The sequence below is a fragment of the Nicotiana tomentosiformis genome, chromosome 1 (genome assembly GCF_000390325.3).
Source record: "Nicotiana tomentosiformis chromosome 1, ASM39032v3, whole genome shotgun sequence".
NCBI classification, from domain to species: domain Eukaryota; kingdom Viridiplantae; phylum Streptophyta; class Magnoliopsida; order Solanales; family Solanaceae; genus Nicotiana; species Nicotiana tomentosiformis.
Window position 1 is genome coordinate 20211841 of NC_090812.1, and position 11714 is coordinate 20223554.

At 41.1% G+C, this 11714-nt stretch overlaps 1 protein-coding gene and 1 pseudogene across 1 annotated transcript; one reads left to right on the forward strand and one right to left on the reverse strand.

The window, feature by feature from the left end:
• Positions 1-2423: 2423 nt before the first annotated feature.
• On the reverse strand, positions 2424-3025 carry LOC138904201 (uncharacterized). Its single transcript, XM_070192708.1, has 2 exons — positions 2729-3025; positions 2424-2687 (listed from the first exon to the last, which is right to left on the reverse strand). The coding sequence occupies exons 1-2, from the start codon at positions 3023-3025 to the stop codon at positions 2424-2426; spliced, it is 561 nt and encodes a 186-aa protein (XP_070048809.1).
• Positions 3026-6628: 3603 nt separating this feature from the next.
• On the forward strand, positions 6629-8596 carry LOC104104743 (12-oxophytodienoate reductase-like protein; annotated as a pseudogene).
• The last annotated feature ends 3118 nt before the right edge of the window (positions 8597-11714 follow it).

Sequence of the window (11714 nt, forward strand, 5' to 3'; positions counted from 1 at the left end):
ACTCAACAAGCCTAACTTGGGATTGGAGAAATAAATACGTAGAGTATTTGAAGATCAGAAAACTGCCCTCAGATCCAAAAGAATCGAGATCCCTGCGCACGAAAGCGGCCTAATTCAGCTTATCCAAGGACGGAACCTTGTTTAGAAGAATGTTCGATGTCCCGCTAGCAATATGTCTGGGACCGGGAGATACCGAGTACGTTCTGAGGGAAGTCCACGAGGGCACCTGCAGAAATCATCCAGGCGCTGAATCATTGGTTCGAAAGGTAATCGGAGGTGGCTATTACTGGATCGACGTGGAAAAAGATGCGAAGGAGTTCGTACGAAAATGTGACAAATGCCAACGACATGCTCCGATGATACACCAACCCGGGGAACTGCTACATTCAGTTTTATCGCCATAGCAATTCATGAAGTGGGGAATGGACATCGTCGGCCCCCTTCCAGGGGCACCGAGTAAGGCTCAATTTATCTTTTTTATAACTGACTATTTCTCTAAGTGGGTTGAAGCACAGGCGTACGAAAAGGTCAGGGAGAAGGTAAGTCATCGACTTTATTTGGGACCACATCATATGTCGGTTCGGGAAATAATTTATCGGCAGCAAAGTGACTAACTTTCTCAAAGACCACAAGATCAAAAGAATCTTATCGACACCTTATCACCCTAGTGGGAACGGATAAGTCGAATCGACCAACAAGACTATACTCCAAAACCTTAAGAAAAGGCTAACCGATGCCAAAGGAAAATGGAAGGAGATCCTGCCCGAAGTTCTTTGGGCATATCATACGACCTCGAAGTCCAGCACCGGGGCCACTCCGTTCTCATTGGTTTACGGTGCTGAAGCTCTAATACCGGTCGAAGTTGGGGAGCCATGTATCAGATTCCGATATGCAACAAAGGAATCAAATTATGAGGCAATGAATACGAGCCTAGAGCTATTGGATGAAAGGCGTGAGACCGCCCTTGTTCGAATAGCTGGCCAAAAGCAACGGATTGAAAGGTATTACAATCGAAGGGCCAACCTTCGATACTTCAATATCGGGGACTTAGTACTAATGAAGGTCACACTAAATACCCGGAATCCGAATGAAGGGAAGTTAGGTTCGCACTGGGAAGGACCGTACCAAATTCTCGAGGTCACCGGGAAAGGATCCTATAAGCTCGGAACGATGAACGGAGAACAACTACCGAGCAATTGGAATGTAGCTCACCTAAAATGATATTACTGCTAAGGTATGACCTCATTCATTTTCTTTTGTCTGTATTTCGGACTAACACTTCCAGGTGATCAGCAAGAAGCAGCACGAAGTCTTTAGGTCTAAAATCACGTGTTGCACTATTTTTTCCTTGGACCGGTTTTGTCCCAAATGGGTCTTTCGGCGAGGTTTTTAACGAGGCAACAAGTAAATCGTGCTAACTTAGAATCGAAGGCCGACAATGAATTGGTAATGGCAATCAAAATAGTATTCGAGGCCTCACTTCAATCCACCTCGAACATTGGGGGGGCATTACCATCCGATGTAAACTTTAGCATGGAAAGATATTTCAGGATTGAAGGGTCTCGATTGATAGGATTCAATGTAAGGGCCAAACGGTTGAATGAACCGTGCCCACGTAGACTGCTCGAACCCTGACGTAAAGCATGTACACATACATCCTTATCACGCACAAGAATAAAGAGAAGTCACTTCTTTGCAACCATCTTATATTTTAATATGTCTTAAAATTTCTTCTCTACATTCTTTAAAGAATTTCCTACTTCCGATCCCCTAACGGTAATGAGCCCAAGGGCCACTTATAACCAGAGTTCGAATAATCACTCTCTCACTCGGGGACTACCGTCCGAAAATAAACTCGGACGGCCCAAGCCACTATGCCTCGGGGGCATAAGACCTATTAGGCAACCCACGAATTTTAAAGGCCACGACCACCCCCGCTCGGGGACTGTTATCTTGGGCAAGCCCGGATAACTCGGGAAAGCAAGTCCAATGGGCAGCTCCCGAAATAAAAGGCTACGGCCACATTAACACGGCTCGAAGATGTCTGAGACCCGTAACAAAAACTAGGCCTTCAAAAAAGAAAATTTTTCATAACCGGTTCTAAAGGATAAATGTGCTTACTTTGGAAGGAAGTTTTCGGTAACACAAAACCCCCAAAGAATGCCTTAAGACTAACTAATGTAAAGGAAAAGTTTTGTTTGAAGCTCCGAACATAACCTAATTATTTTCGTGCTAAGGCATTTTGATCTTTGTGAATGCAAATAAGAAAGCAAAGGGAAAAAATAGAAAGCCAAGAAAGGGAAAGAAAGCCTTATATGTATTCATAACAAAATTCTTTTTACAAGGGCCAAACAGCCCGATAAAAATTTTATAAAGGCCGAACGGCCTCAACAAAAATACAAAAAACAAAAACATCTAAGGGACTAAGTGGCATGGTCCCCATCGGAGGCAACATCTTCACCCTCGGGATCTTCCCCGCCTTTGGACTCGCTTAAGCCCTCGGAATCTTCTTGGGGATAAGCTAGCTTCTGGGCCCTAGCTTCACATATCTTGGCATTCTCGATTTCAGCCAGTATGTCAAAGTTCTGAGCATGGACTCGCTCGAGGGCTTCTCTTCGAGCTTCCCACCTTGCATGCTTCACCATGTTTTTAGCCTGCTCCTGAATCGCCTCGACATCAACCTTGAACTAGGCCAATTATCATCAGCCTCGGTTTTGGCCACAACCACCTCTGACTTGGCCGCCTCGAGCTCCCTAGCCAGATTCTCTTGACCAGAAACAGCCGAACTCAGCTGAGATTGGAGCTCCTCGATCTTCTTGGCCTCCACCAAGATTTTCTCTTCTGCAGCCCGGAGCTGGACCTCAGTCGAAGCCAGTTGTTTTCGGGCGGTCTGCTTTTCCGAGGACAGGCGGTCCATATTCTTCTTCCATTCCTCAGACTCAGCCTTTACCGTGTCCACCTCCACCTGAAGTTTCTCGATCTGGTCTAGTCTCTTCTGGACCTGTGGGTTTGGGTCATTAGCCATTGTGTCTGAATCATCATCACTAAGTTTGAATACTCATCTTACCTGCTCGACAGTATCGGCATGTTCCTTCCAAGACGCTTCTAGTTCGGCCTGAAGTTTGTCACTAAGAATCTTATAGGTGTCCCTCTTCTCAGTTAGCTCTCGAACCTCGACCTCGTGTTGGGATAACTCCTCCCAATATCAGAAGAAAGTTTCATGGTGGAGCACCGAGGCCTGCGAGCATAAGGACGAATGTTATGATTATTTATAACTTAAAATCTAAAGTACTAAGTAAAGAGGCACTCGAATTTACCCGATTCAACTCCTGTTGAGCCTCATTGAACAGACAGGACGCTTCCACCTCGTCCATCTTGGCCTAGTCCTCCTCGGTCACTAAGTACCGAAGATAGCTAGCAACCCCCACGGGGGCGCAGAGAACCCGGGCATCCTCCGGGATAGAGATAACTATTGACTGTTTTCGGTTGGGATCAACACTCGAAGCCGGGAATCGATCCATTAACTTCAGGATCGAAGAAGGCCCACTGGCTCCCGAAGACAGTGCTTTCTTTGGCACAGGTAAATCACCAAATCCGGTCACATCCTCCGAGGCGGTAGACTCTAAGCCATCAAAGAAGTTATTGAGATCTGCCACCCCCTGAGGCCCCTCGTGTGAACGACCCTTTAGTATACCAGCCTCATTAATCATGGAGTTGGATAATAGAGGAGACCCGGTGAGATCAATCGCCCCAAGCGCATCTTTCGGGGCACTCTCTCTTGCTCGAGGAATATCGGCCCCAGCTTCCTCTTCGACCTCCCTAGCTTGGGGCATAGCGGCCTCGCCCTTCTTCGATTCGGGGACCTCGGTCACTGCCCTCTATGCAGCCTCCTTGGCTTGGGAAAATACGGTGTGGGCTCGCACTCGAGCCACCAGCTCGGAATCTTCTTCTTCTTCCAATTCATCCTTCAATCAGCGAACTAAGTCCGATGGGAGGGCGCCGATGTTTTCTTTGGGTTTGCACGCCTGCCTCTTTTTCGGTTTCTGCTCCTCCGAGTTCGAGGAACTCGGAGCCCCTTTTCTTTTCTTTTCTTCTCTTTATCCTGCTTTGGAGCAGGAGATTGAGGGATGCCGATTTCATCTGCGGATGGGGCCCTCATCGCAACATCCTTCCCGAGGCCTATAAAGAAAAAAGAGATGAGTGAGCTTGGAAAGAAACCCAAATGATGTTAGTTCTAGGAAAGAATTTTACCGTGAGAGCGGGCCTCCCACCGGCCCTTTGAATGTTCGCGCCATGCGTGCTCGAAATAGGGCTTCTGTGATACAATGCCCTTGACCCACTCCTTGAGTCGAGAAACTGCATCCGGCATCCAAGCAACAGCTACACCACGAAACACCGATTATGTGAGAGAAAAGGGAAAAGCAGTAAGAAAAATCTTAAAAGTGAAGTTATACTTACGTTTCATGTTCTATTTCTCGGGAAATGGCATTTTCTCGGCCGGGATTAGATCCGAGGTCTTCACTCAGACGAACTAGCCCAACCAGCCTCGGTCTCGGTCCTCATTTATGCTCGAGAATGGGGCCTAAGTAGCCCGACGGAAAAGCTTTATCAGTCCCCCTCAGTAGAGTCGGGGACTGTACAGACGCATGAGATGGTCGATAGTGAAGGGGCACTTGTCGAGCTTGCTCACGAAGAAACGAAGCAGGATAACAATCCTCCAAAATGAAGGATGAATTTGCCCGAGCGTCACTTCATACCTTTTGCAGAAGGCAATGATAACTGGGTCTAGAGGGCCCAACGTGAAGGGATAAGTATAAACACTTAGAAAACCATCCACGTGGATAATGATTAATTCCTCAGGCGTAGGCACCAACACATGTTTACCGGCCCAATTACAGTCTTCCTTGACTTTGAGGAGGAGATAGTCAGTGATGGAGCATATGTACCTCGAGATCGGCTCGCATCGATATGGTATGAAAAGGGTTTTCTCGATCTTGAAGTCGGCCCCAGTTGGGCACCTCGTAGGAACGAACATAGTTGAGTGGGGTTCCGGTGTCTTTTCCTCAACAACAGTAGACGGGGCCTTTTCTTCTTCAGACGGTCTCGAGGAAGAGGGAGCTTCCTTTTGAGGAACAGATTTAGAAGTCTTTTCCATTGCTTCTGAGTAAGGGTGAAAAGATGGTACTAATGAAAGAGAGGGTGTATTTGGCGGATAGTTTATAAAATTTGCAGAAAACTATAAAGGAAGAAGTTATGAACTTAAGCTGGAAAATCAGAAGATGAAGGTGATGAAATTTTTCTTAAGCACACAAGAACAAGTGTTTGAATATAAAAGTTCTAATGGATGGAAGGGTGAAGTATTTATAGTTTGCAAAACGGAGGTTCAAAACCCGTAGTGGCCGACTAACAACTGACACACATTTAATGCCTTGAAGACTGGACCGACGGGACATTTCAATGACCTTTTGTTGCTTACATCATGATTTATCGAAGCAGGGCTCAGAAGTTCATATCGTTTCCCGTCGCCTTCTCTCCGAAAAATGAGGGGACTATCTGTATACGGTCAAAACCGAGTTCGTATATTGTATGACCAGCCGAGACCAAAACGTGACAGGTCCAGGCTCGACCCCGGATTATATCGAACCCAGGAGCTAAGTTAAATCGTTGAGCTCGTAACTCTGGGACCAAACAAGATCGAGGGGACTTTGTCGAGCCAAATAACGGAAGGCCAAAATATCCGCGATCAGTTGGAGATCACGGCGAAAATCTCGGCACGTATCAAGGAGAGGCCGATCAAAACGTGATAGGTCCAGGCTCGACCCCGGATTATATCGAACCCAGGAGCTAAGTTAAATCGTTGAGCTCGTAACTCTGGGACCAAACAAGATCGAGGGGACTTTGTCGAGCCAAATAACGGAAGGCCGAAATATCCGCGATCAGTTGGAGATCACGGCGGAAATCTCGGCACATATCAAGGAGAGGCCGATTGATTAGCAAATCACGAGATTTTTACCTTCTAGAAAATTGTATCAAGAGTAGGGCTCCCCTACTATATAAAGGGAGGTCTGATCGTTTGTAAAAGACATTGTAACACGCATCAAAGAAGCAATATATTGATCATTTCTAGTTTTTGTTATCTTGTTTTGTCGTCGATTGAGGCATTTTCAAACTTGAGGGTGACCAACCTTCAAGGCTAAGACTGTTCAATTTCTGCGGTTTGCATTTATTTTCTTGTTATTAATTTTAGTATTGATCTATTATCTCAACTCGTATCAAGTTATATCACGTATCTTTAAAACCGTATATAAATTCAATTGTTATTCGATTTTAGGGTAAACAATACGAAGAAAAATATGTAATTTAATCATTGATCACATTATTTGCATGTTTCTTATCCTCCAAAGTAAGGTAAGTCTTTTTTATTCATTGACCTTTTTAAAAAAAACTCTCTTCTCTAACTTATTGATCATGTAAACCACGCAAGATTATGTAAGATAGTTCTAATATTCAATGGTTCACGCGGTTTAGTACTTTAAAAAACATTATTCCTGAAATTATTTGATTCTTAGTGAAGGTTTTCATAAAATTTGTAGCTCTCATATTTGCCTATATATTGGAGGGTATTCTGACTTTTCCTAGCACACAAGAGAAGAGAAGAGAATACAAGACTTTAAAGATGGACGCAAACACCAACTCTGTCGTGCCCCTATTTACTCCTTACAAACTAGGGAGATTTGACCTCTCTCATAGGTCAGTCCGATCTATATACACACACCTCAATTTCATTGTTAATAAATCTTTGTTCTTTAGACAATCATATATAGTAGTTATTTTTTAGCCTAGCTAGTAATTGAATTAGCTCTTTAAACATAATAACTAGAGCTTGTATTTAGAAACGGACCTTGAATATTAGAACCGTTGAATTAAATGTATTGCAGAATAGTTTTTCCAGCACTAACGAGGAACAGGGCACAGAAAAATATGCCACAGCAGCCACATGCTACTGAATATTATGCTCAAAGAGCTACTAGCGGAGGTCTTCTCATTTCTGAAGCTGCTGCTGCATCCGATATTTCTCAGGGGTAAATTAATTACTCCCTCCTCCTCGATTCCCTTGGCATGTGATATGATTGATATATATATATATATATATATATATATTATAAATTTCAACATTGTTAATAAAGGTGCCCAAACTTGCCTGGAATATGGAGTGAGGAGCAAGTGGAAGCGTGGAAACCAGTAGTGGAAGGTGTTCATGACAAAGGAGGGGTCTTCTTTTGTCAAATTTGGCATTCAGCTCGCCTGTCTGTTCCTACTATTAGTGCATTATACTTCTCGATCGGCGTTGGCTCATGGCTGGTCCTTGACAAGTAAGATTTTACAATTTGTAGTGGATAAACATAAACAAAGCATGCAGTCAGGGATTTATGATATTAGTTTCTAAATCACATTTCTCAAGTATATGGGGTTTCAATTTTTTACAAGCAGGACCTGATGAACAAGTTTATGAGAAACCAACACCTCGTCGTTTAAAATCTGATGAAGTTCGTGGAATTGTCAATGATTTCAGGATCGCAGCCCGTAATGCAATTAAAGCTGGTATTATATTTTACTCAATCTTCCTTTTGATAACTGATCATCTGTATGGGATTCAATTTTAGCTAATCACAAGTTGTAGCAGATATGGAAGAGCTAAAACCCCTTTATAGTCCCACTCTGTTAAGAAGATCAAAAAATTGAACATGTTGCTTAATTACTTGAATGCTTTTCATGCTTCAACTTCATTTAATTACTCAACTACATACCTATAGTTCATGTTACAAGCATCTTGTAACTTAACTAGTTTCCCACGATATAAAGGATTTGATGGAGTTGAGATCAACGCTTCAGATGGCGGCTACCTGATTGACGAATTCATGAATGATATTCAAGTCAATGATAGGAATAGTATTGAGGACCGTTGTCAACTTGCCCTGGAAATAGTAGAAGCAGTGGCTAACGAAATCGGAGCAAATAGAATCGGTATAAAACTGTCTCCTTTTTCAGATTGTGATGGCAAAAATAAGGATCACTCAAATTCAGAAGGACTAGCAACCTACATGGCGAATGCACTAAGCAAACTTGGTGTTCTCTATCTTCATGTGGTTGAACCAAGAGAAGCAACTAAGGGTCTTCTTCCCATTAGGAAGGCTTTTCAGGGGACACTTATCGCTTCGGGTGGTTATAATAAATTTGATGGGGACAACGCGATAGAGGAGAATTATGCAGATTTGATCTCATTTGGACGTATGTTCTTGGCAAATCCAGATTTACCTAAGCGTTTTGAGGTTAATGCTCCACTTAACAAGTATAATAGGAGCACATTCTACACTAATGATCCAGTCATTGGCTACACTGATTACCCATCTCTTGAAGTTGCTTCCTAATTATTCACATGGTTATGGAAAATGGATAAAGGAGTTATGTATAAGTACTTGATTAATAAAGCCTTATGTAATAAATAAATTCGCATGGTTATGGAAAATGATCATGTTGGTGTTGTGTCTATCTTGATATAACCATTGTATAATATAAATATTCACATGGTTGGTTAATTATGGAAAGAATCATGGGGAGTTGTGTGTACATTGATGAAGAACACAGTCTGCTCCTGTTGAAGTTGAGGTTTTATTTGTAAGTTTGACTTTTAAGAATTCAATCCTCTCTTGAGTAGTAGTAATAATTATTTGATCTTAAAGAACAAATATTACTCCCTCCCGTCTACTATAAGGATCATTTTATTTTTGGCTAACTCATTAAGAAAATAAGAACTCCTAAAAAAAAATGTATTCACTAAATTAACGTTAATTAATTGTTACCTTGATACATTGGAATATGTAAATAAACGCAAATTTTGAAAAAATAAAATTAATTCTTTCTTGATTATGTAAATAGACACTTATTTTGGACCAAAATAAAAAGATAAAATTGTCACTTATTGTGAACCGAAAGAAGTAACTCTTTTAATTTTTGTTTAAGATTAATCCTGCACATCTTAATTAAATCAAACATGAATTATCTCCTCAAGGGTCTGTCTCGGTAACTGTAAGTGGTGTATATATATTATAGACAGCTACAAGTAGTATGGGGAAGTAGAAGAGGAGACGAGGAGAAAATAGAAGAGACATGAACACAAATACAAATCACTGGGATCTGTACATAAGAAATTTAGAATACTCCCTGCCAGCAAGAAAAATTGCTGTTAATTTATTGCAATTTTAAGCACGCCACATCTAGATTATCAACTATTCAAAAACTATATAGCATAAATATCATTTATCATAAAATGCTGGAGTATTGACTAATGTACTTCATTACCATACAAATAAAAACTATGGATGTCTAACGTCAAGTAATGTATTTTTATATTTGGTAAAGTAAATTTGACGGAAATATTTTAAAGGTTAACAAAATAATATTAAAATTAGGTTTGTTTCGACAGTTTTAAGGAGTTAAATAAAAGTACAAGAGGGGGTGATTTGCCTATTTAAAAATTGTATCGTAAGCAATTGACTAGTTTACCAATTAGTCTACTAGAGATAAGAACAGGATAATAGTAATGCAGAAATAAAGTGCAGGAATTAAAGACACCAGAATTTTATACTGGTTCGGATTCAATGTGAATCATACTCCAGTCCCCTTGGGTTGCAAGGGTGTTTTCTTTTAGTGATCGAAGTTTCTTGAGTACATAGTGGTTGATGTAGCTTTACACCAACAATTTGATCGCTATGTCACTTTTCTCTTCTTGATACAATGTCTCACCAGTGTTTATCTCTTTTTCTTCTCTCACTAATTATACAGCAGATCTATAAGAACTACAATGCTTGTTTGGAATAGAACAAAATGAGTGAAAATAGTTCGTTCAAAGTATGTCTTCTTCGAGACTGGAACATATGTATATATACATTTCATGAGGCCTTCTTGATTCTTGAATGATGTGAATCTTGAGAGATTGCAAGCCCAAGTGAGTTGATCCTTGAAAGGAATCATAGATTGATTCTTTCCAAGAATAAGGTCAAGTTTCCGTTGATCTTCCTTGATTTATGGTCTTGATGAGCTTTTCATCTGCTAGGCATATCTCTTCGTTACTTGAGGCATATCCGCTAGATCCCTTGATTTCTGGCTTCAATGATCTTCAACGCATCCTTTTATGATCTCGTTTCCCTTTGATTTGGGAGCTTCCAGTAATAGCTTATGTCAATCATTTTATAGAATCACTGATTGATTCTTCTTCCGGATCTTCGTTGCTCCTTCCTTTTTCATCTATAACCATTGATTCTTTTCCTTGTGTTGCTTTTAGAGCTCTTATTAATAGATTATTTCCTTAATCTATTCTTGGATGGTATTGCTTCTTGATTCCTTTGATTTCCTTCTTGATCATGCACCAAATGTGATATATTATTTTTCATCATTGAAACCTATAATTAACAATCTCTCCCTTTTTGATGATGACAAAAATAATATATATATATATATATATATATATATATATATATATATATATATATATATATAGTTGACTTCCTTTGTCACAACCCAAACTAACCCCTGTCGTGATGGCATCTATCGTGGAACTAGGCAAGCCGACTCATTTCCAAAACAAACCGATATTTTTATTTCAAGGATAATTTCAAGGCTATTTAGCTAAAAAACCTTCGTAAAGGAGTTCAAATCAAAAATAAAAATGCGGAAAAGAAAAGCCTGACATCGGGGTGTCACTAGCCATGAGCATCTACTACCATTTGTCTGACAATATCATGACTAACATAGTCTGAAAAATAGCTAAATACAACTAAAGGAAGATAAGAGGGAGAAGAGCAGGGGCTGCGATCGCCAAGCAGCTACCTTGCAATCCCCGAGGAAATCTGCAACCAGAATAATCAACAACCGCTACCATGTCTAGCTATAGCTGGATCTGCACACAAGGTGCAGGGAGTAACATAAGTACGCCAACTCAGTAAGTAACAATAATAAATAAAGACTGAGCATTAGTGACGAGCAATAGAGTATAAAAAGTTCATATCATGAAATCTCAATAGAATACCACATGCTTTTAAAATCAGGATTTGAATCAAAACATCTCGTTTAAACCCAGTTCCAGTGAAATCATTTAAGGATATTGTTTTTCAACAGCTTTCAAACAGAGGCTAAATGTAAAGGTGAGCAAAAAATGATAAAATCATAAACAGCCCCTCGGGCAAAACATCACTCATATACATCCCCTCAGGAAAACCTCACAATCACTCATGCCACTCGAGCATACCTCACAATTACTCATTCTACTCGGGCATACCTCATAATCACTCATGCCTCCCAGTCACTCAGCACTCGACACTCGGCACTCGCACTCAGTAGGTACCTGGGCTCACTGGGAGTGTGTACAGACTCCGGAGGGGCTCCTTTAGCCCAAGCGCTATATCAAGCCAAATCATGGCATAAATCACTCAAGCCCTCGGCCTATATCGAACATGATGCGGCGTGCAGCCCGATCCCATAAATATCCTCACAAATCAGGCTCTCGGCCTCATTCAGTCATAAACCTCTCAAGCCACTCGGGCATTTCAGTAAAAACAGAGCATTCAGCCCAAAACAACATTTATATGCATCAAAATAGTGTCATAAAACGGAGTTATGCAGTAAACAAGTATAACCATGACTGAGTATAAATTTTC

Excerpts from the sequence above, each read along its gene's own strand:
- LOC138904201 (XM_070192708.1), bottom strand. The coding sequence starts at position 3,025 with ATGGCTAATGACCCAAACCCACAGGTCCAGAAGAGACTAGACCAGATC. Across the intron at positions 2,688-2,728 it reads TCGAGGCGGCCAAGTCAGAG|TTCAAGGTTGATGTCGAGGC; the intron begins GTGGTTGTGGCC and ends TAATTGGCCTAG.